This window comes from Amphiura filiformis, chromosome 10 (genome assembly GCF_039555335.1).
Source record: "Amphiura filiformis chromosome 10, Afil_fr2py, whole genome shotgun sequence".
Classification (NCBI taxonomy): domain Eukaryota; kingdom Metazoa; phylum Echinodermata; class Ophiuroidea; order Amphilepidida; family Amphiuridae; genus Amphiura; species Amphiura filiformis.
In genome coordinates this window covers 54,753,370-54,779,492 of record NC_092637.1, presented here as the reverse complement: position 1 = coordinate 54,779,492, position 26,123 = coordinate 54,753,370, and the positions used below count along the sequence as shown (strand labels likewise).

The 26,123-nt window shown below is 38.9% G+C and overlaps 1 protein-coding gene across 2 annotated transcripts in view; it reads right to left on the bottom strand.

The window, feature by feature from the left end:
• Positions 1-26,123, bottom strand: part of LOC140163035 (protein eyes shut homolog) — an 83,329-nt gene that overhangs the window by 50,488 nt on the left and 6,718 nt on the right. For both annotated transcript variants that reach the window (XM_072186377.1, XM_072186376.1), the window contains exons 7-14: positions 25,060-25,134; positions 23,658-23,752; positions 9,090-9,234; positions 8,409-8,756; positions 7,301-7,519; positions 5,439-5,738; positions 2,477-2,604; positions 1,543-1,687 (exon numbers count right to left, since the gene is read on the bottom strand). In XM_072186377.1, coding sequence (XP_072042478.1) covers positions 1,543-1,687; positions 2,477-2,604; positions 5,439-5,738; positions 7,301-7,519; positions 8,409-8,756; positions 9,090-9,234; positions 23,658-23,752; positions 25,060-25,134 — 1,455 coding nt within the window. The remainder of the gene's footprint in view (positions 1-1,542; positions 1,688-2,476; positions 2,605-5,438; positions 5,739-7,300; positions 7,520-8,408; positions 8,757-9,089; positions 9,235-23,657; positions 23,753-25,059; positions 25,135-26,123) is intronic.

Sequence of the window (26,123 nt, the reverse complement as noted above, 5' to 3'; positions counted from 1 at the left end):
GTTAAAATTATAGGCCCAAGGTGATCTCAAAACCATGCTATGTCATAGCATGGTTTTGAGATCACCGCGGGCCTATAATTTTAACCATGACCCGAATAAAGCAGTCAATATTTGTTTTATATACCTCATTAATATAGATTTTTGTCATATGATTGGTTAAAAGGCTGTGGTAAACTTTACAAAGAAAGTTTTTCGTTATGAACCGATCGCGTCACCGCAACTGGCAGGCAGCGTGTTGGCGCCGCGTGCGTAATGCGAACACGCCATCGCGCGCGTAGAGTTTGATTGGGACGCACTTTTACCGATGATGTGAAAATTACTATGCCGGGGAATAGTCTTTTAAAAGACTATTGCCCGGGAATAGTTCAGTTTTTACGTAATTCTTAAAAAGGAGGGCATAGCTAATTCAATGACTGCACTTTTAACCAATCAGATGACAGGAATCTATATATGAGGTATATAATAGAAATTATGCTGATCAAGGAATTACTTTGGAACCTTAAGCAGTTGATTACTTTTTGACATGGGGGGATGCAGTTGGAAAAAATTTCTTGGGAAAAATAGTGAATACAGCACCTTTTGGCGACAGAATAAGTTTATGGCACAAATGCGCGTGAAGTGCACAAAAAATTTTGCCATGTAGAAGCTAAACAGTGAAATATAGTGCAAAAGTGACATAAATTGGCACGAAGCGTACAAAAATGGGCACTTTTTAGGCGCAAATGTCCGAATATGGGGTTAATTTGATCATAAACCAACATACATGGGGCAACATAGAGGAGTGATGATTGTATGGACGATCCCCCCGTCAAAATATTGGGGGGATTTATCTATTGCTGTGCGTTAAACCAGAACACTCTAAATTTTCATCAATTTCAGAAATTGGCATTTTCGAAATTAAAAAAAAAAAATGTGCAAAAGCAAAATGTTACATTCAATATGATGGTTGGATATTAAATATTTCATTCTAACGCAAGCAAACACATACATTCAATGCAGATGATAGCGAAATGGGCTAGGCCATCAGCGTGACGTCATATGCCGCCATCTTGTGGGTACACGCTGCGATGGTCGTTCAATCTCCATGCGTGAACAGCAAAATCACCGCGTTGATGCGTGATAACAGCTGCGTGGCAAGCTGCGCCCTGCGCGTAGTGTCCAACGCATGAACACGCAGATCATTTGTACCCACAAGATGGCGTAAAGGCTGACGGCCTCTATTCTAGTTGAAATCAATACACCCCCTGTAGAAGACATGACTTTAATCTTCCACACAGGGAGTGTGAATTTCAAATGGAGTTACATGAATTGGCGAGGTATCTGCTTACACCATAGCAAATGTATACAAAAAATACATTGGATAGATTAACAATATTTTAGGGGTGATATTTTTTCAAACAAAAGTCTAAGCACCCCGAGGGATTTTTGTGTACATTTTCTATGGCAAGTGCAGTTCTATTATGGTACCGCAAAGCATAATGGGATAGACCTTTTATATAGTTGCTGTGACTTTTGACTTTGGATAGAATGTTCTCGACCTACCATTCTCACAGGTTGACCCATCATACCCAAGAAGACATGCACAACTGTGGGTTCCCAGTAGTTTATCTGGTATACAAATACCTCCTGGTGAGCATTGATGGTTTGCACAGTACATGGAGTCCTCACATGTCTTGCCTGCAAATGGCTAAAAATGGAATTTGAAAAAAAAAAAAAATTATGAAATTGCTGATAGACAACATACCATTTCACTGACAATACGCACCTATGTGACTAGCAAACTTGAGGTGACCTAATGTATAGTCTCTGTAGCCTCAGTTTGAAGCTTCTAGATTTTAAAGGCGAGTATTTACTGATTTTGTTTATAATGATGTATATTCATATGTAGCGGTAAACGTAAATAGAAAGCAAATTTATACTTCTACGCTACTCAAATTTGGTACACTCCCCGGAGCGCTTTCAGAACCAGATTGACTGGGAAAACATAAATGTGTTAGAAAGGGAGTCCAAGGACTTCCCTCGCAGGGTCTTGGAAGCAATCCATATCATAACTAAAAGACCCAGACTGAACCGTGACAAAGGGTTGGACATCGACCCTGTCTGGGACAACCTCTTGACCCCGAACCAAGAGGGCGGCACAACATCTTCAAGTTTGACGTCATCAACATCTGTGACGTCATCGGAGGTGTCCTAGTACTACATCACTAGCAACAACAATCTTCAGAGCAATAACATCCGCTGAAGATGCCAGTTGACCCGGTGAAATCGCTCCGGTGAGTGTACCTAATTGGAGTAGCGTAGAAGTATAAATTTGCTTTTGATGTTTTTAAATGTTTTTTCACCTTTTTTACATGAAGACTAATCTATTTATCCTCATCAGCAAATGTTATAATAATAAAAAATTGAAACACATTTCAGGCATCAAAGACAGACTTTTCTTTTGTGGTGTTTAGGTTGTAGCAATGTAGGAACATACCTGCAGACATTGACAACTAAAATCCCCGTCATTATCAGGGGGTGTGGTACAGCTGCCTCCATTCTTGCATACATTATGTCCACAGGCCGTGCCATCACAATCTCCAATGTTCAAACCATACAGAGCTCCTTGAGGAAGAAAAGAAAAAAAAAGTAAAGGAGTTGAACCTACATTTTCTACAGGACGGAGTTTCTCTCGTTCGTCAGTGAAATGTTGCTATGGGGGATCACCATACCTCCTCTTCAGCGAGTCTATTACCTTCCCAGCATTTAAGAATGCCAGGCCCATTTATATACCTGGGTGGAGAGGAGTAATAGAGATAAAGTGCCTTACTCAAGAGCATGCACAACACGATGGCGCCGTCTGTGCTTGATCCCGCAACCTTCCGATTATGAGTCATAGCCTGTTCTGCTCGGCCACAAAAAGAAGACAAAATATGAGACACATTCTCACAAAATGAAAGGAAAGTTGCAAATCTTAAGTTTTGAGTTATGGCCACATTCAGGATCTCTGGATCAAAAGCTTTAAAATGATATGCATGTATAACTGCAAAACAGCACCGGACTGAGTATTCTGTTCACCAAGAGTTTAAGGGCCTACTAGGCTTCTTTATGATATATATTCAAATCCACAATACCCCTGTGGAAGATTTTGGAAATATCTTCCACAGGGGGAGTATGAATTTCAAATGGAATTAGCACATTAAGCAACTCATTTTGAAAAGTCACCTTCCTTCTGTGGCAGATTCAGAGTGGGTTTTTTTTCAGATGGTGTATAAAATTCAAATGGAGGTACCTACAGTGGAAACTACACTGCAAGATTCTCATCTGTGTGATGCTGATGTCACCAGAATGTCACTCCATCGGAAACTACACCTCGGTTTTCCATATCGCCGGTCCGAAATAGCCGGGTAGCCAGCCTCCTAGGTTTCTACAGAGTGACTTCAGGGCGGGTGACTTGCAGGAGAGTCACACTGGTGTGACTACGCGACTAGGCCTGGGTGCTCAGTACGGCGTTTTGGGTTGCCGGTTTTGCTTTTATTGCCATATTTTTTATATTCTCTTGATTTATTCAAATAATATTCTTTATTTCTTGCTTTTTTAGGGGATTAGAGAGGGGGAAATTGCAAACTGGACTTTAAAAATAAGGGAAATATTAGATGAATAAAATGATTTGTTAGTAAAAGAAATAAACATGATCAGTAAAACAACTTGAGAAAAATTGCAAATAAAGAAGTTAAAAAGTAGGAATATTATAAGAAGCATGTAGGCCTATTGATGAATTAAAAATATTAAATGTGTAAAATAAATAAATAGTTCATTAACAAGCATTAATATTTGCGTGATAAAAAATAGGACACAATTTCAAACAAACACTGCAATAGGCCTATATTGATGTGACACCGATTTATAGGCATAGGCCTAATTTGATAACGTAAAAAATCAACATGAAAAGCGAATTAAACTATTAGGCCTATGCAAACACCATTTTGAAAACGAGAAAAGAAAATAACACAAGCCAAAGTTTTGCATAAACTTACGGCAGTAAAAGTATAAATTTGTAGTAGGCCTTTCAGGAAAGTGACAAGAAGTAAAACAAAATGCATGCTAGGCCTATAAATCAATTTTAAATATAACAGAAAAATTCTTGCTTCAAAATAAGTAAAGTTTTGGCAAATCAAAATGTATAAATTGAAAATGCTAGGCCTATAATAGGCATACTTTGCGAACTTCGCTAAAATTAATATCTCTTTTAAAACACAATTCGTTTTAAATAAAAAAAAAAGTTTCAATAGGCCTATATAACGTTATCATGCAAAATATGAAAAAAATAGGCATAATTTGATAGCAAAACATGTCATCTAACCACTGAAGTAAACAAAGCAATGATATAAGTTTTGTGGGAAAACAAGCAAACAAACAAACTAAATAAAAACGTTTAAAATGAAACAAACAAATAAACCAAGAACAAGAACTGCAAAAGTAAAACACACACAGTTGATGAGATTATTAAACAGGAAGCACAAAAACAATTAAAATATATAAAAGAGAACAACAAATATAAGAAACAAAATGAATCGGAAGTCTGACAAAGAATGCAAAAGCACGATAAAAAAACAAAGACGGCAGTAGTGGGCCTACAGCCGCAGACCCGCTGTACAGCATGCATCAATCAATTAATTATAAAACCAACTCATTCCATTCATGAGCGTAAACAAGCAGTAAACAAGCATGATACGCGTATTTGTCATCATCAGCGCGTATTTGGTAGATATACGCCGCGTCCCAGAGTGTTCGAACTCATAACAGGGTTCGGTCAACGACCTTTGGCAGTGTAGTCACCTTGAAGTTCGCCGACTGGGCACCGAGCAGGCGACGCATGGGGACACGCTTACGGAAGTCACTTTGATGTGACTACAAGATGTGGACCACTGTCGGAATCTAGTCAGTGGTGTACATCATGAGTCGCCGATCTTGCATCGAGCAGATAACACATCGGAGGCTAGCAGTTGTAGTCACTGTGTGATGACACTGCTGCATAGTAGCCTACTGCCTTGTTTCCGATGTTGTCACTCTCCTGTAGTGACTCTGTCGGCCATCATAGGGTAGGTTATTCTGGAGTGACGGCGGTAGTGACTTCAGAGTTCCAGTGCGATGTAGTCACTCTGTCGCCAGGAATTTTGCAGTGTAGTTAATACAAGCTCTGATAATACAAAAAACCTGATAAGACAAGCTTGATTTTCAGGTCCCGGCCACTGAATCCATATGTAATATGTGATGGATAAGACAAAATCCTGATAAGACAAACTAACTTTTGTGGCCCCACAAATTTCGTATTAAAGAGTTTCCACTGTAATATGTTAATTCCATTTGAAATTTATACTCCCGCTGTGCAATACATTTCCAAAATCTTCCACAGGGGTAGTATGGATTTTAAATGGAACAGCCAAATATTTCCTTACCTGTTTCAGTAAGTTCCATCTCCATATCATTAATAACCAGCAAACGTATGCATCCATTAAAACTCTCTGGCTCGTCCTCAACCGCCAGTGGATTAACCTTATCCAGAGAGGGTGCTCCACCAACAAAGAAATCGGTCTCCAAGTCCAGTCCAATGGATTCTCCAGGTGCAAAACCAAAGGCTCTGTCATTATTGATGCGCAGGAAACCGATGTTGTTGTTGCGAGTGATTTCTACGCGGTACCAGTTGTCAGGGTCAACTTTTGTGGTGCTACGGAGGATTGCTGGTTCGCCATGACCATCTGGATGAGAAATAGGATTTATTAAAGGAATGCCACAAGGGAAGGAGGAAAAGGACAGAGAAAGGAAAAAATCCATTCATTAGGCTATATTAATTAAATTGTTTGTCTCAAAGCTCCCGCGCGCATTTATAAAATCATTTATATACCTCATATATAGATTCCTGTCATCTGATTGGTTGAAAGTGCAGTCATTGAATTAACTATGCCCGCAAAATGAACTATGGACCGGTCCATGGAAATGAACTATGGACCGGTCACGTGCGTCACGATCAAACTGCACGTTTTTCCCAGCGTAAAATGACATTACACACACGTTAATGTTTTCACTCGCTATAATTACGCATAAATCGCAGATTGTAATCTGTGTGCCGTTCGCTTTGAAACTATTAATTTCTCTTCCCAAAATCGATGCTTAACCAAACAGATGACAAGAATCGGTATATAAAACAAATATTGACTGCTTTTTATTGGGGCATGGTTAAAATTATAGGCCCACTTGGTGATCTCAAAACCATGACTATGCCCTCGGCTCGCCTCGGGCATAGTCATGGTTTTGAGATCACCTGGGCCTAATTTTAACCATGCCCTCATAGCATCAATATTTGTATAGTATCGTTATGCTCAATGAAAAGTCATATTTCAATTTCTTTTTCATTTTTTTTTTTACATTTTCTGTCAAAATTTTCCAAGAAAACAACCAAACCTATATAAAAGTCAATATCGTATTATTTGTATTGTCTTTTGAATGTGCAGTACCTGTGCGTCACAGCCAAGAAACTGGAATGTCTATGCATTGGCATCGAGTCAGCCAAAACGGTTAAGCGTTACGAGTCTGACAAGTACAAAACAGTCGCCATAAATGTTTTTTCTTACGGAGCTACAGCTGTTGAACAAAGGTTGTTCAGCGATTGTATAACAATGTCGCATTGATTGATTGGTTATTCAGGCGTTTCATCGAAGGATGAAATTCACTTCACGCTTGCGTATTCAGCCTGGACAGACCTGTAAATTTTCAAGATCTCAACAGAAAGAGGTTAGGCTTTGTTTTTTAAGAATGTTATTTCGCAAATTGGAGTTTGTTGGGTAAGTTAATCTAATTTTTCTCTCGGTCTGATACTTAGGCTTAAGGGTAGGTCTTTATCATGTAATTAGTACAGTCAGGACAGACCGGTACGGTACATTTTCTAGATCTCAACAGAAAGAGGTTTTCGTCTTTTAAGAACGCTTTTTCTCAATTTCGAGTTTGTCGGGTAAACTAATCTAACTTTTCCCTCGGTCCGGTACGTAGGCCTAAGGATAGGCTTTTAGCACGTATCACGTAATTCAGCACAACACTGTCCGAAGCTGCTGCAGCAAGGCGTCATATCCCATATGAATGTTGCTTTTTGTGTGTATTTATTATTCCTCATAAGGTTTTCAAAGATTGAAGAGCTTTGAGACAAACAATTTAATTAGTATAGCCTTATACATATTTATTTAAAGTTTCCACAAAAAAAGAAGGAAGAAGGAAGAGAATAGAGAGAAAGGTGGAAAGAAATTTTCGTCAAATTTCCGGTACTCACTTAAAGAAAATCGGAACTCCACTACTCCTTTACTAAGCGAAATTGACATAAAATCTCCAGAGTGATAATGTAATTGATTGGCCACATAGAATAGGATGCCGGTCGTATCCTGCGGTTTAAATTCAATAGCGATGCGGGTGTCGAATTTGATATCCATATCTCTGCCAAAAGCCATGTATGAAGTGTCGCCTTGGAACAATGGGTCGCTAATGGTTATATCTGCATTGATAGAAAAAAAAACCAGAAATATTAAAAGGGCATTTTGTGATCCACAGCCTCATCCCCCCCACTTTTCTAAAAAAAAGTTGAGATTTAGATACCACTGGATACCTCTGGCTACATAATGTTTATGTACCAAATATTTCTTGCAGATTAATTCGTTTAGCAAAAATATGGCCAAATTTGAATTTCGTTCTGGTCTACCAGAGCGAAATTACAACAGTGCCTATGGAGCAGTGTAATACACATAATCATGCATAACTCGCAAACGCAAAATCAGAATCAACTGAAATTTTGGGAATAAGCTTTTTTCGTGGATATCTACTGGAAAATGTCATAAAAAGAGGGATGCTAGGATCACGAAATCCTCCTTTAAATCAATACAAAAAATTCATAGAAGAAAGAAACAATGATGCAGCTCGTGAGTGCTAGGATAAGCAAGCAAAACAGCCTGCAAAAGCGATTGTTACATAGTTTGCACCTATCACACACTAACATCGTTAAAGCATGACCTCATAATTATTTGTCACTATTTGAACTATACTTGGGATTTTTGATAACATGCACTCTGAAACTATTACACAGAATACCGGTTTCTTCAAGATGGCCATAAATCTATCCATTGTGCTATTCCAGTTGAAATCCATACACCCCATATGGAAGACCGGACCTTAATCTTCCACACAGGGAGTGTGAATTTCAAATGGTGTTACCTGTATGAGTGATTCCATTTGAAATCTACACCCCCTGTGTGAGCGTTTAAGTTCATGTCTTCCATAGGTGGTGTATGGCTTTCAACCGCAATAGCCCATATCCGTCAATGAGTAAAAACAAAATGGTGACCCCTGGGGAAGATACGGGTCGCTTTACCAATATACACTGTACTCACCTTGGTCACAATACTGTCCAGTCCTGCCAAGTTGACACTGACATGCATAGCCTTCAGGGATCAAAACACAAGTTGACCCTTCAGAGCACAAAGGTGAAGGGTCATGACCTGGGTCACAGGGGTTAAGGGTTTCATCACAGAGGGGTCCTGTCCATTCTCCTGTACAGTTACAAACGTATGAAGCACCAAGCTCAACGCATTCAGCTCCGTTTTTACAGCCGCCTAGGTCACACTCCGATGAACCGCATATGCCAATGTTAAGGCCGGCGTCAACATGTCCTGGTGGGTTGCCAGGGGCAACAAAGTCAGCTGGAGTGCCTGCTTTGATTTCAACGTCATATATGCATCCTGTGGAATGGAAATATTATACATATGCTTAATTTTATATTTGCATTATAGTTTAAGGGGGCAGGATCACTTAAAGTTTAGACATTGTTTTGTATTGTATCTTTAAAAGTAATGATGATAAGTACATAAAAGTATATATTTTCAGAAAGGAAATGATGCAAGGAATCCAACTAGCATGGCAGATTTCTGCCAAAATGAGCCGTTTTTGAGAAAAGCACCAAATGTGATTTTTAATTTTTTTTGATAATTTAATTTGGTGTACACTGATTCGTACCTACAAATAATGTCACAATTATAGATAAATAAACAAAGCAAAGCAACATGAAAACTAACCCATAAATCCATCTTGATAATCCAGCTCATTTGGCAAGAAGTTGATTTCATAGATGTCGTAACCCCCAATAAATAAGTCTCTGTACGTGTTCAGCCCTATCAGCTCTCCTTGTGTTGTAGCACTCACATTAGCTTGGTTGTCAACCTGGTCAAAGAGATTTCAGATGCAGATTGAGATTGAGATTCATTTATATGGTTTCATCTCAAACATAGAAATTCACAAATATACATAATAATAATAATAATGATAATAATAATAATTGTTATATTGAAGTAATAATAATAATAATAATTCATTCATTCATTCATTTATTATTTTCACTCATCAAATTACAAAAAGCTAGAATACATACAAAATAATAATAACAATAACAATAACAATAATAATAATAATAATAATAATAATAATAATAATAATAATAATAATAATATAATAATAATAGGTGAAATATCACTTGAAAGAGACGGGGATGCCAGTCCCGAACGCATAGCGTGATTTAGGTGGCACCCCATGGTTTACAAAAAATATCATATCAGTTCGGGGGCACTCGTAATAAACGGACGTCTCTGATTTCAAAGACGGGTCAGTGATTTCACATACGGGGGTCTGTGATATCACATACAGGCTGAGTCAAAAAGAAGTAAACTCATGTTTGAGGGGCTGTAACTCGCGATCTGCAAAGAATCTGCTAAAAATAAAAATACCACTGGAAAGAGCAAATTCTACACGTCTAAATACAAAAAAGAATTGTTGCAATTGCTCACAGCAAACTAAAGTTATACTCATTTGAATACAACCACCCATTTTTGCAGCTGCACACGCCTGATTGATTTTCATCCCATTTCAATTTCAACGAATCAGCAAAGTGCTGACAGGATTTATTGTTGAAAAGAAAACTTTTGCTTTTAATTAACATTCAACAAAGTCCATGACGGTACTATAGTTTGTAGGGATACCAATTCAATTCTTTACGAACGATCTGGCAGAAGCTTGATTGGGGAATGTTGGGTAAAGGATTGAGACCTGTGATCTTTGGTCTTGCTGTAAGGCATGTCTAACTCTAGCAATGTTCACTTGTGATCTAGCATTTCGTGGTCTGCCTGAAGCTTCCGGCTGTCTGTTCCTTAGTGTCCCATGCACATTGAGCTTGTTCACATTCTTATATACTGTTTCCTTACATGAAACCCGGTTAGCTGTAGGAAATTGGAGACGAAAAAGACGCTGAACTTCAGTGGGACTCTTCGTCGACAGAAACCCCGGGACAGAAACGTGCGCTCCCGTGTGGTAAATTGTGGTGCCATGTTGTCATTCATTTGGCCCGTTTTATTATAATGTAGTGCAATGAGGTAAAATTCATATTGAAAAGAGTCCTTTAACATGTAGGAATTATTGATCGAAACCACACCTGCCACAGAACTTTATTTGCATTTGAATATCGCGCCTAACCAATCAATATATAAATAGGTAGGTCCCTACTTGGGAAGTGAGACCGTGTGCAGCTACAAAAATGGGTGCTTGTATTCAAATGAGTATAACTTGAGTTTGCTCTGAGCAATTGCAACAATTCTTTTTTTGATTTAGACGTGTAGAATTTGCTCTTTCCAGTGATATTTTAATTTTTAGCGGATTTCTTACAGCTCTCGAGTTACAGCCCATCAAACATGAGTTTACTTCTTTTTGACTCAGCCTGTACGTCAAGCTTTGTTGACAGCTGGGCACTCGATGCAGCACATCGGAACAAAGCTGAGTGTATTAGATTAAGTTTTCCTATGTTTAGCAAATATCTACCTATGCAAAAATTATATCTATCTGTGCAAATTCTGACAAATGGTCCCAGAACAAACTTAGATTGCAATGGCCAAAATCAAATGTTTTGAAGTAAAAAAATCCCAATTTCACTATCCAATCCATGAATTGGATAGTAAAATTAGCAGGCACTCAACATGCTCAACTTGAGCTAGCTACAACCCTGATTAAGGCCTACACACAAAATTATTCCCACTGCGCTGGCACATTCACCAAAATTACTAATATCGTTTGCGACTGGGTTTTGAAACTAGGGAGTATGTGATTTATGAGACGTCTCTGAAATATGATACTGTTATGTGACATGACGCTTCAAGAGTATTTGATATCAGAGACGTCCGTGAATTATCAGTTCCCGCCGCCGAACTCATATAGGGCCTAATATAAATATAATTACGAAAAAAAGAAAAATACAAAATTGGAATAGGTATATATAATATAGGCCTACATAATACTAGTAGTGTTAGTAGTGAAGATAGATGATCATACCAACACAACTAGGATCATTGGGCTATTCCATTTAAAATCCATACTCCCTGTGGAAGATTTCACTGCCATCTCATCAGTTGTGCATTGCATCCAGCTGGAAATGTCTGCTAGTTTTGCATTTAATTCCAGTCGCAAATTACTGACATTAAGTAGATTTTGCACAATTTGGCCAAAAATTTAACAATTTTGTTTGGAATTCCAAAATATCCCACAACTGTAGTACTTTTTATGGACAAAAATGGTTGGATCTGGAATAAACTGTTGAATCTGGCTGGAACTCTAAAATCATTCTTGATGAGGGGGTGTGTTTTTCAAATAAAATAGCCCATTTCAAACTGTTGCTTTAAGCTTTTAGTTTTTGGATGAATGGCAAAATGAATAAACATACAGACCCACTCACACCCAGGGTTGCCAGAAATTTCAAATAATCAAAAAGTCATCAAATTTTTCTCTTAAAGGAAGTGTCCGGGAATCACAACTTTAAGTCTAATATGTTAGAAAAATAATTATCAAGCACGAATCACATGGTTTTATTTAAAACAAACTCATATTAACCATAAAAATGGAATAAAAACAGCAATCTCTCAACACGCGATATTCAAAATTCCTGCGCCGAAATGTTCTAGAGCAGTGCCGTCATGGTTATTTGTGCTCATTTGTCGTCAGGCTTCATTGAATTTTATTGAATATCGCGTGTTGAGAAATGGCTGTTTTTATTCGTTTTTATGGTTAATATGAGTTTGTTTTAAATAAAACCATGTGATTCGTGCTTGATAATTATTTTTCTAACATATAAGACATAATGTTGTGATTGCCGGACACTTCCTTTAAGGGAAGGTGTTGATGCCATTTACCAAAATCAAAGTTTGTTTAAGTGTTGTGCATCCTTAATCATTGCATTCCTATGACATGTTTGTTTATGTGATGAGCGCCCTTGAAGTGTTAAGCTAAACATAGCCTGCAGCCCATCAATCACATGTAATTTGGTGCCGAATTTGGCACTGGAGGCTGTCATCTTGGTTTTTGATGTATTGTAGTGTAGAAGCTCTCGGTAAAGACACAATTAATCTTTACCTGAACCAACATAATTAGTATTTGTGACAAGAACAAGAAGAAGAATAGCAAGTGAAGATAATAAACATCATCAAGATACGTTTCAGCTAAAGTGTATCCTTGGATTTGTGATGATTTGTGTCACTTTTTGTTGTTGGTTCGAGTCATCGAAGATTGTATTATTTAGTACCAAGCTTCTGCTAACCAGGGTAGCAAAGCAAGTTTGCCCCTACATTTGTAAAGATTAATTTTCTGTAAAAAGATGCTATAGTTGGTAAATAGTTACCAAATAAAGGTTCAGTTGAGCGTCTGTTTTGTAAGCTTACCTAAAAATAGCTAAAAGCTTAAGGTCGTGTCAGCAGTGTAAACATAAACATTGCAATGGCACAGACAGTCACCACAGCCTCCAGTCATGTCAGACGTCACTGAATATAGCAAATGAGTGTGCATGTAGATAAATGCACATTTGGTAGAAGCTTAAGGATTAGAACTTCAAAGAAGTTATTGAGGCCTATGAATCCGAATCGTAGAAATCAAAATAAAGATATCAGTAGTAGCTGCCTGTATGTACATTTCTAACACAGACATTAGATATCTCTTGCACCGTTGTGCAGGAATGACTTGTAGAATCAAAAGCACAAACTGACACGGGACTACTACTGAAAAATAGCTTTGTGGTATTTTAATAAATATCTAATTAAGGGGTAACAAGTTTACTCCCATGAGTCGCTACGACAATTCAAATAAAGTTTGGTAGTAAAGTGCCTGCATGTACGCCTCTAATACTGACATTAGTAATCTTGCAGTTGCACAGCTAGTGCATGCAGGAATAACTCATAGAATCATACAACACTGACTCAGGACTTCTACCTAAAAAAGAGTTTTGTGGTATTTTGTTATCAATAAGCGGGCGCAAAGAGCTTGCTCCCGCCTGTCGGTGCACGATAAACGAGTGGATCAAGCTTTCTCCCACCCGTCGGTAAGCAACGTAGGGCCTGCATTCAAGCGAAGTTTCGTGTATACTGGCATTCATATTTATTTTAGGTTTCGACACATGTAGCCTCACAAAGCACACTTTACACAGGTCCTACGTATAGTTTCTCACATAAATTAGTGAACCGTTGTTCACTTTAGAAAAATATTTGCGCTTCGTTGCTTGCATCGGCGTCGTTTGATTAATTCGATTCGTTTCGGTACTATCGAAAACATCATGTCGAGTCATAAAAGCGGTTACGAATTAAGAAGCAGAAGATCTTATAAAAGTGATGCATTATCTAAAAGTACAGAATATGCTTTATTGCAAGCTGCAACTCGAAAGGTAGAGCTAGAATGTCGTGCCAAAGCATTGAAGGAAAAACAAGCTCTAGAAAGTGAGGAATTTAATATCCAAGCCAGGGCAAGGGACTTGCAACAACAAAGAGAGTGGTTGGAAATGAAGACTGAAATAAACATAGAGCAAGCCAAAATAGATGTATTGGAGGATTATGAACATAAATCCCAGAGCTTAAGAAGTAGACCAAAATCGGTGCTTGATGACCTCACAGAAGCTCAACCAGATACAAACACATCAGAGAGGCAGTGGTTGAACCACAACACTAGAGAAGGTCAAGAAATTGATGGCAAGTTCCTAGCTAAACATGATACAATTGGTGCTGTAGGTCTAAATCCAGGGCAAGACCAAAATACACACATGTGGAGTTGGGACCTGCAAAGAGCAGCCAGCAGTGGGCATGACTACTGATGGTAAAGTACATACTGATTTAGGTCAACAAGTTCAGCCAAGAAGCAGGTTAACAACCAGTCAAGTTATGCAAGTCAACTTTCCACCACCAAGTGAAGTCTTGTTTCCTGCAGCAGCACCTGAGGAATCAGAGAGTACAGGGGACAGAATACCCCCACATTATTTGTCTGCCACTAAATATGAAAATATTGATGAACAGTATCGCCAGTATGGTCAAGAACAGTACAGTGAACAGTATGAACATGACGGGCCTTCATCAGTAAAGTATGGTCATAGAGTAACCGTCACCAGAGCCTGATGTGAAGAAAAAACAAGTCATGTTGCCACGGCAACATACAACAGAAGTGAAAGAAGAAGATAAAGATACCAGTATAGAAAATTTGGCACGCAACCAAGACAACTTAACAAGGCTGCTGGTGGAACAACATAAACAAGCGAGTCTACCAAAGCGGACATTACAGACATTTACTGGAGACCCGCTTCATGTTACCATACGAGCCTTCGAATTCATAATCGAAAATAAGAGCAAAAGCAATAGAGACCGTCTGTACTATCTTGAACAGTACACAAGAGGTGAAGCCAACAGTTTGGTGAAAAGTTGTATTCACATGGATGATGAGGTTGGTTACCTGGAAGCAAAAAGGTTGCTGGAAAGGAAATATGGTAATAAGCACAAGATTGCAGAGGCCTACTTAGCGAAGATGAGGCAGTGGCGAATGTGAAAGGTGATAGTTCAGGGCTACAAGATTTGTCATTATTTTTGTTAGAATGCAAAAATACCATGACCAGCCTGGGCTATACTAATGAGTTGCAAAGTACAGCAAACATTAGAATGTTGATGATGAAGTTACCATATAGTATGAGAGACAGATGGAGGAGACAAGTAGATTATGTAGAAGAAGAAAGAAACAAAGTGGTAACATTTGAAGACTTCACCTCCTTTCTAGAAAAACAGGCTAGAATCGCAACTAATGCTGCCTACGGTAGAAGTGTGACGGAGAAGGAAGATAGTACTAAGAAGGAAGAAAGGGTAAAAAACCCAAACTATCAGACTTATAAAGCTAGAAGAAATCTAGCAACAAACACAGAAGCTGTGTCGGCAAGTGTGACATCAAATAGTCCAGGAGCCAGACCAAATGTAATGTCATATAGTCCAGGAGCCAGGCCAAATGTGTCGTCAAGTAGCCCAGGAGCCGACAAGCCGTGTACATATTGCAAGGGTAAAGATCACACTTTGGAAATGTGTAACAAATTGAAGGAAAAGCCTATAAGTGACCGGTTGCAGTATCTAAGAGAGTTGGGAGTTTGTTTTGGCTGCCTAAAGAAAGCAACACATTACAGTAAAATCTGCAAATACAAGCTTACCTGCAAGACATGTAAAAAGCGCCATCCAACAGTGCTGCATGTGAAACAGGAAGAGACAAAGAAGTCTGGTGAAGTTGCCAATCAGACATGTGGGCTTACAGGCGCGGAGTTAAATCTAGTGAATCATATCCCACAATAATACCAGTCATAGTCTACTCAAGAGTTTCCAGAATGTCTGTAGAAACTTACGCCTATCTCGACAACGGCAGTGATGCTGTATTCTGTTCTGAAAGGCTGCAAAAGGAACTGCATGTTAAAGGCAAGAAAACCAAATTGGAAATTGAAACCATAACAGATGATATCATAGTAGACAGTGAAATCATCCAAGATTTAGAAGTTTCTGACATGAACAGAAATAATATCATCTCTCTTCCAAAGGCATACACACAAGATAAGATCCCTGGTGACTTGGCTGACATCATCAACCAGGATGATATTGATGCAATTCCTTATATGGAAGAAGTTAAGCTAGGAAGATTAAATGATGAATCTCAATGCCATATTGGTCTCCTCATAGGAAATAATGTGCCTAAAGCATTTGAGCCAATACATGTAGTAAATAGCCAAGGTGAAGGACCTTTAAGCCTGCCAAACTAGACTCGGATGGACAGTGTATGGTGTCAAAAATAAAGAACACAAAAGGACATCAGTCATCCACAGAATTAAGGCACATGACACTATTGACCAGCAATTAGAGAAACTCTACAACGATGAATTCAATGAGCGAATCATTGATGCCAAACCAGAGAGAAGCGTGAGTGAAGGACAATTCCTAAACAGAGTAGAAGCATCAATCAAGTATGTAGATGGGCACTACCGAGTAGGTGTCCCGCTCAAAGATGATGACATGACATTGCCGAACAATATACATCAAGCCGAACAGCGGGCATGCCATCTGAAGAGGAAGTTAGAAAGGGACTCGGTTTTCAACGACCAATACACTGCATTCATGAATGATATGTTTAAAAAATGATTATGCAGAAGAAGTGCCCAAAGATGCATGCAATAGAAAGGATGGCAAGGTGTGGTATGTCCCCCACCATGGGGTGTTTCACCCCACCAAGGGCAAGCTGCGAGTTGTATTTGATTGTGCGGCGAAGTACATGGGCCAGTCTTTAAACTCACAATTACTAAAAGGACCCGACTTGACAAGCAACTTGGTAGGTGTGTTGACGGGGTTTAGAGAGCACCCTGTTGGAGTTGTAGCAGACATAAAAGCAATGTACCATCAAGTGCGTGTACCAGAATCAGACAGAGACTTAGTAAGATTTCTATGGTGGCCCTACGGTGACCTGAGTCTGCCTCTGAAGGAATATAGGATGAATGTGCACTTGTTCGGGCGCAACCGTCACCTTCATGTGCAAATTTCGCACTGAGAAAGACCGCTGATGATGGTAAGGAGAAATACAGCGAAGAAGTATGCAACACGGTGCTGTCCAACTTCTATGTCGATGACTACCTCAAATCTATCGAAAGTGAAAGCAAAGCTATTCAACTCGTCAGTGATCTCACCAATTTGTGTAAGGATGGTGGTTTCAAGTTGACCAAGTGGTTGAGTAACTCAAGAGAAGTGTTGCAGTCAGTTCCTGAAGACGATAGAGCTGAGACTACAAAGACACTAGATTTGAAGAATGAAGAGTTACCATCAGAAAAGGTGCTGGGGTTGCTATGGTCACCAGAAACCGACAGGTTTGGCTTCCATATTAAAGTGAAGAGAGACCTCCTACCAGAAGAGGCATCCTAGCAACTGTAAGCTCCATCTATGACCCGCTAGGATTTGTTGCTCCAGCAATCCTGCCAGCAAAACAAATATTGCAGAACTTAAGCAAGCTGCAGCTTGGTTGGGATGAGTCTATTCCTAGTGAGCTTCTGACCCGTTGGGAAAGATGGCTTAATGAAGTACCGAAATTGTCAGATTTCACCATCGAAAGATGTTTCAAGCCCAAGGACTTTGAAGAAAGTGAAGTCCAGATGCACCACTTCTGTGATGCAAGTCAGAAGGGTATGGTTCAGTGAGTTACTTACGATTCGTTAATGAGATGGGTCAAGTGCATCTTACTCTCCTGACAGCCAAGGCAAGAGTTGCTCCCTTGAAGATCATAACTATACCTCGCCTAGAGTTAACTGCAGCTGCAATGGCAGTAAAGGTCAACAACATGTTGCAAAAGGAACTACAGTTGAAGGTCGAAAGCACATACTTCTGGACTGATAGTCAGACCGTGATCAAGTATATTAACAATGACACCGCCCGATTCCACACCTTTGTGGCTAATCGAGTCGCATTGATTAGAGATGGCTCCCAGCCACACCAATGGAAGTATGTAGGAACCAGCTCAAACCCTGCAGACGACTGCTCAAGGGGCTTAGCCGTTGATTGCTTCCTCAAGAATAGAAGGTGGACTGATGGTCCAGACTTCTTACACGAAGCAGAAAACCAGTGGCCAAAGACTACCATTGGAAACAGCGCTGAAGAGCTAGCTGATGATCCAGAAGTTAAAAAGAAATTAGTAGTCAACACAGCGTCGACAGAAGAAGCAACAGATACAATGGAGAAACTACTTACACGATTCTCCTCATGGTATCAACTTTGTCGTTGTGTTGCATGGATCCTCAGAGTCAAGAAATATCTCCGTAAGATCTGTCATGATAGAGATGATGATAGAGTTGATGATAGAGTTGATAATGGAGATGATGATGGTAGAAAGAATGATGAGAATGAAGAGCATGGCAACATTACAGATTTGCTTTATGTTGCTGACATGCAAGAAGCAGAAAGAGCTGTAATAGTATATGTCCAAACCAAGGCATATCCAGAAGAAATTAAGACACTAAAAGAGCTGCAATTGAGAAGTAATGACAGTCAGCCAGAAGACAAATTGCGACAAGTTAGCAAGATTAAGAAAGCAAGTCCTCTCTACAGACTTAATCCATTTATAGAAGATGGAGTAATCAGAGTAGGTGGTCGACTGGCTAAGTCAGCTCTACCTGAAAAGACAAAATTTCCATCAATCATACCAAAGAAGTCCCACATTGCAAAGTTGATTTTACATGGCGTTCATGAAGCAACTGGACATGGGGGCAGAAACCACATGTTGGCTCACCTGCATAAGAAGTACTGGATAACAAATGCTAATGCAGCAGCTAGAAAGGTTATCAACAGTTGCATCACCTGCAGAAAGAGGAATGCAAAAGTACAACAGCAGATGATGAGTGATCTTCCCAAAGACAGAGTCACTCCAGGAGAGCCACCATTTTCAAGAGTTGGAATGGACTATTTCGGTCCACTAGAAGTTAAACAAGGCCGTAGTCAAGTCAAGCGATATGGTGTAGTGTTCGTCTGCCTTGCATCCAAAGCCATACACATTGAAATGGCAGCGTCTTTGGATACCGATGCCTGCGTAAATGTCATACGACGATTTGTGTCCAGAAGAGGCCAAGTGAAACAGATCCGCTCTGACAATGGCACCAATTTGATAGGGGCAGAAAGAGAGTTACGCCGAGAAATTGCAGCTTGGAATCAAGACAGAATCCATGACTACCTTCTGCAAAGAGAGATTGAGTGGACCTTTAATCCACCAGCAGGAAGTCACCATGGAGGCATCTGGGAGCGTCAAATCACGGACAATCAGGAAAGTGATGTGCTCTGTTATAAAGGAACAAACACTAACAGATGACTCTCTTCAGTACATTACTGTGTGAGATAGAAGCCATAGTTAACAGCCGACCACTCACCAGTGTTCCAGGAGAAGTATCTGACTTAGAGCCACTTACACCAAATCACCTTCTTCAACTAAAGAGTGACATGATCTTACCACCAGCCGCTGCTGCAGGAAAGCTGAGTCAGTATGCCAAGCGTCGGTGGAGGCAAGTCCAGTATCTGGCAGACCTGTTTTGGCGCAGATGGATCAAAGAATACCTTCCTCAGTTACAACAAAGACAAAAGTGGATTCACCCACAGCGAAATGCCAAGGTGGGAGATGTCGTCATGGTTGTAAATGAATCTACTCCCAGAAAGCGTATGGCCCCTAGGCAGGGTGGTTGAAACACTCCCTGCAAGTGATGGACTGGTTCGACGTGTGCGAGTGAAAACTAGGACAAGCATTCTCACCAGACCCATTGATAAACTGTGTCTGCTGTTAGAATCAGAAGTCACAGACTAAACATCAGTTTACGTTAATTTGCTTGAAAGGCAAGCTGACACCTTGCTTTCGCTTCAGAACAACTGATGCACACTGTCAAATTCATCATGAGATCTACCAGATGTGACGACAGATGAACCTACCTGTACGACCGATGTCAAGACTGGTGATTCGTCTCTACAGCGATGTGTCTGCGTTTAGTGTGAAGTTGCCAGATTCGTATACAACTCATCGTCAAGATCAAGAATGAACATGTTTGTCACCTACATCACCACATCTGTGAATTTGATTTTGTAAAGAAGAATCCTATGCATGCAATTTGTACCGATGGAACCAGTGTGCATCATTAGCAAGTTTGTTTAAAGTTTGGTACACCACAGGCCCATGGAGTTTTAATTTGCAAGATTCTACATCGTATTCTACTGCTTAAAATGTGTGCACAATTTGTTGGATGTGTACAGTATAGCATGTAATCCATATTTGGGATACACATTTGAAAGTAATGTTCTCTGCGTGTATTTTGGAATCTCGATAATGCTCAAATTTGATTTCTCTTGAAATTGTTGCTCTGCTATTAATCAAAGGGTATGCATGATCGAGGTCTGAAATAATTTCACTCAAGTTTGTAATTGTGTATTCCTATCTACATGTACTTTGCAAGTAAATGCATCCTATCAGCATCTGGTGTTTTGACTATAACCTGGATTGACTGAATTTGCAAATTGGGCCATGGCTGCTATGGTTGTGCACAGGCAGTCATATTATATCAAGTTGTGTTTTTCTCATGGCTGCTATGGTTGTGCACAGGCAGTCATATTATATCAAGTTGTATTCTCATTTATAAGGTGTACCAAACAAGATATTCGCATGCAAGGCGTTTTGTACTTTCATCTAAAGGACAGCAACAGACTGCATTTCTAGTTTACAAACTAAACATTGTGTGTTCATGTTGATATGTTGTGATCATGTTGCACTTGAATAGTATCTCCCATGTATTCTGTTGGCTTTTCCAATCTCACCAACATTTGCCTGTTGTGTGGGCTTTTGTTTGGTTTTGTTTCAAGTAATTTTGGTTGGCATGGGCAGTTATCTCTTGAGTGCAGCATCATCTATCTTGTAAAATGAAGCTAAATAATTCTTTCATGTGAAGTTAAAATCACTTTGAAATGTCCAAAACTCAGTTTATTTTTGCTGAACCATGAAATGGTATCAGCCTATATGTTTGAATGTTACTAGCTTACTTACTAGCTTACTGAGTAACCATTTGGTCTGAAATGGACATATCTCTAAATGCCACGAAGGTATGACCCCATGAGTGGTGTCATATGAAAGAGGAAAACATAAAGAATATAATAACAATATTTCCAAACGTCAGAGGTCATCCTGGGGTCACAGGGGTCAAAAAAGGTCATTTTAACCGAAAATGCTCCGATTGAGCTTAAATTTAAATGCAATGATCCTTATGACATTCTAACCATGAAATGGTATCAGCCTATATGTTTGAATGTTACTAGCTTACTTACTAGCTTACTGAGTAACCATTTGGTCTGAAATGGACATATCTCTAAATGTTACGAAGGTATGACCCCATGAGTGGTGTCATATGAAAGAGGAAAACATAAAGAATATAATAACAATATTTCCAAACGTCAGAGGTCATCCTGGGGTCACAGGGGTCAAAAAGGTCATTTTAACCTAAAAATGCTCCGATTGAGCTTAAATTTAAATGCAATGATCCTTATGACATTCTAAACATGTTTAAAATATTTAAAACATTTCTTTAAGGTTTTTAAGGGGTCATAAAGGGGTCAAAGGTCAAGATTTTCAAAATGCTCCAATTGAGCTGAAATTTAAATGTAATGATCCTTATGACATTGTAAACATTTAAAAAATATTTTAAAATTCTTTTAAGGTCATTAAGGGGTCATAAAGGGGTCAAAGGTCAAGTGTTTCGAAATGCTCCAATTGAGGTGAAATTTATATGCAATGATCCTTATGACATTCTAAACATTTTAAAAACATTTTAAGATTCATTTAAGGTCATTAAGGGGTCAAAGGTCAAGTTTTCCAAAATGCTCGATTGAGCTGAAATTTAAGCATAACGATCCTTATGACATTCTAAACATGTTTAATATATTTTAAAATTCATTTAAGGTCATTAAGGGGCAATAAAGGGGTCAAATGTCAAGTTTTCAAAATGCTTCAATTGAGCTGAAATTTAAATGCAATGATGACAGTGGTATAGGCCAACCACAATATACTGCCAAAGCCACATGGTTCAGCTATGGTGCGGTTATCGCTCTAGTTTCTTTTGGATCAAATCACTTGAAATTTTTGAAATTGTTTTTGTTTTGAATCATAGCATTGATACAAGTTTTTTATCACACAAGTGAATCAGATAAAGGTTTTGATTTCATAAACTTTATTCATGTTTCAAAATCAGTCAAGTTTGATGTTTGAAGTTTAAGGGGTCACAAAGGCACCTCTTGTAAAAGGTTCAGTTTTGTCAGTAAATGGCACACCAAAACTATGTTTTAAGAAGAATTGTTGCTGGTAGCAGACAATTAGGCGCCGGAATGTTGATGCCATTTACCAAAATCAAAGTTTGTTTAAGTGTTGTGCATCCTTAATCATTGCATTCCTATGACATGTTTGTTTATGTGATGAGCGCCCTTGAAGTGTTAAGCTAAACATAGCCTGCAGCCCATCAATCACATGTTATTTGGTGCCGAATTTGGCACTGGAGGCTGTCATCTTGGTTTTTGATGTATTGTAGTGTAGAAGCTCTCGGTAAAGACACAATTAATCTTTACCTGAACCAACATAATTAGTATTTGTGACAAGAACAAGAAGAAGAATAGCAAGTGAAGATAATAAACATCATCAAGATACGTTTCAGCTAAAGTGTATCCTTGGATTTGTGATGATTTGTGTCACTTTTTGTTGTTGGTTCCGAGTCATCGAAGATTGTATTATTTAGTACCAAGCTTCTGCTAACCAGGGGAGCAAAGCAAGTTTGCCCCTACAGGAAGGTGTATGAACGTTTGGACAGTATTTATTGTGGGACATTAGAGCACATCAGACATTGCATTCTGAATACGAAGAATGGCCTTCTGATATCAAATAATTTTGATTTTTTGAAATTTGCAATGTAATACACATTTTATGACAAATCATTAAAATTGATATTTTTGATATTTAACAGTACTCGAAGTAAACTTTATAAATCTGATGATTTATACCTAAAGTGTATGTAGGTAAGATGAAAAGGCGACGATCAATTGAAAATTTTGACCTTCCGTATTGAAGATACAGATTTTTTTCCCAAAACACCAAAAAAAATTAAGTCTTTTTTGGGAAAAAAATCCATATCTTCAATATCAAAGGTCAAAATTTTCAATTGATCGTCGGCTTTTCCTCCCAGCTACATACACTTTAAGACTATATCATTAAATTTATAAAATTTACTTCGAGGACTGTTATATCTCCAAAATGTGAAAAATATCAAATTACAATAATTTGTCATAAAATTTGTATTATATCATGAATTTCATAAAATGAAAATTATTTGATATCAGAAAGACATTCTTCGTATTCAGAATGCAATTCGATAGGTCTGATGTGCTCTCATGTCCCACAAAAATGCTGTCGAACGCTCATTCCAGTTCCCTTAACCGTTGCTTTCTAAGGAACAGGAAACTGACCGGAAGTCGTAAGAGCCAATGTTGAAAAGTCTCCCAATTTTCTTTTATTGGACAAGAAATTGTGAAAAGTTGTGGGTCTTGTCAAAAGTTGTGTATCTTCAAAAGTCGCCCAACTGGGCTAGCAAATCGTAGGCTTGGCAACAATGCCCCCAACCACACAGAGCTCATTTTACTCATTGAGCAGTATGTTCAAATAAGATTGGGTCATCTGTATGAGACATTGGCTTTTTTTTGGGGGAAAATTCATAGCGACGTAATCCTCTTGCTCACCTTCATCCATCCGTCTTTGCGATGACGTCCTAAATCCAAGGTGTGGACTGTCCTGGACAGATTCAACCTTTCTGGGCTACGAAGCAGAGCAGCACCTACGACGGAAACATGATAAGCAGTTATAAGCAGAAATGCTGTCTCCGAAATATGAGACAAAAAATATTTACAGTTTAACACCACATAAATAATAAATGAAGTAGTCCCCTCTAGATTTTTCTTATAAGTGGCCCCTTCCAGCCGTTGATGGCATTTTGGCTCGGCTAACTTCAATCATGCCGGAATTAGCGAAGCCAGGCTACACACAAACATAACCAGGAGGGTGAAAGTGCATAGGAACAATGCCGGAAACTACGTCACGCTATTGTTCGACTAAGGCTACATCATTTTTAACGCATGCGTGTTTGTCAATACAGCTTTAGTCTCCTCCACCTTCGCAACAAGGTACGTGGAGTGACTGGAATCACACTGACGGCGGAGGAGAATACTAGCTGGTCAGACAATTTAATTCTATCAAGCATATAATACCTGAACAATCACCGTCATTTGATCGATTTACTACAGAATATATTGTATACACAAAATATAATTTTAAAATTGTAAACCTGTTAACTTATATACTTGTGTACTAAAGTATAAGGACACGTGAATAAAATCATGTAGAAGACAAAATGGCCGCTAATCCGCCTATTGTCTAGACTTAGGCTACATCTTTCGGTTTGTTACGTAATACTAGGATGCCCATCCCTTTGTATCGATCCCTGACATAACCTTCACCGTTATCATCGCAAATAATAACACCATCAATGGCTGGAAGGGGCTAATTATAAGAAAACTCTATAGTACCCTGTATAATAGTGCACTGTCAGATATTTTGCACTTGTGTTGACTCTGGATTCTACTTTTATGGTCTGTACATTCCACTATAAATTTTGATATGAACTAAGGTAGACTTTGAATTCTACCATACATCTGTAACAGATTCGGGAAAAGTCTCCCACAGAGGGAGTATGCTTTTCAAATGGAATTGGCTGGGGTTTATTATTTTGAAGCTCATACTCCCCTTGTATATGGCTTTACCTATATGTTCCACAAGTGGAGTGAGTATTTCCAATTAAAGTCACCCAATTGTCTCTTCTATTTGAAACTCATGTCCCTCTGTCAAAGACATTAGCTAAATCTTCCACAGGGAGAGTGAATTTCAAATGGAACAGCCCATTGCCAGCGAAATCCGGTCTACAGGTGTCTTGCACCAGCCATGTTCAAATACATCAAAATCATAACAAAGTACACAACCAAAAGTATAATCAATTTTAGCATACATAGTTTTACAAATAGTACCTATGCTTGGTGTATCATTCTGCATGACAGTACTCTAAGGTCAAAGTTTAAAGGTCATTCTTACCTGAGCCAAGGTCAAAGGTATAAACTAGGTAGCCATTTTCAATCCCAACTGCCAAATAATCATCACCATGAGAACCTGAAATAAAAAGTTGAAAATATTTGTATAGATAAAATTACACCCTACATGATTCCAAGAAATCAACCATTTTTTTTACTACTGCAAACAACCAAAATCCTGCTGGATTTATTGGAGGGGGGGGGGGGCAAAGCAGAGTGGGAGAGGAAATATGGATCTTATCCAGGTAATTTATACAACTGTATAAAGTATGACAGTTTATTGAGTCATATGTATAAGCATGTATTTCTAATATTTGGGGTTGGGTGTGAGGGTATGGCATTAAGGGTATGGGTTAGAAAAAGGTGTCAACAGTACAAAAAGTAATTTGCTTCCTTTTTTACCTTTTTGTCCTATGTCATGCATGCATGAGTAATTAAGAGAGTGATGAGTACATGTATGCTAATCAGTAAGAATGACTTTAGCAACAAATTATTGTTTATTAACCCTAATACAACCAGGTACTACAAAATATTACACGATATGTGCACTGTATCCCACGTATTGTGGTGACACAATCACCCATTGTGATGCACACGGTTTCATTGGTTGGGCCAGCAAAACACCTGTGGCTAGCGGTCGCCAACCTTGTGCTTGGCATGCTAGGGGCTCGGGTTTGAATCCCGACCAAAATTTTCTCTTTATTCATTCCTTCTTTCCATTCCAGTTGTCAAAAACACTTGGGGCATTAGGTTTGGAAGCCTTCAAAGAGGGTGGTAAATGCTGGAAGGGACAATGCAAATTGACAATCTGATAATGTACAAACCGTGTAAGAGCAAACTGCTCACAAGCCCATCTTGACTGGCTATTGAGCTAACTTGATTGCTTATTGAGCTAATCTGACTGCTTATTGAGTTACCTTGACTGCATTGAGCTAACTTGACTGCCAACGTGACATATAAGGAACTGTTAGTGGTGTGGGCCCAGAAAACCATGACATAATTGCAGTTTTTTTTCACAGGATTTCAGGACTTACAAATATAGTCGATTTCATAAATCTTTCTCAATCA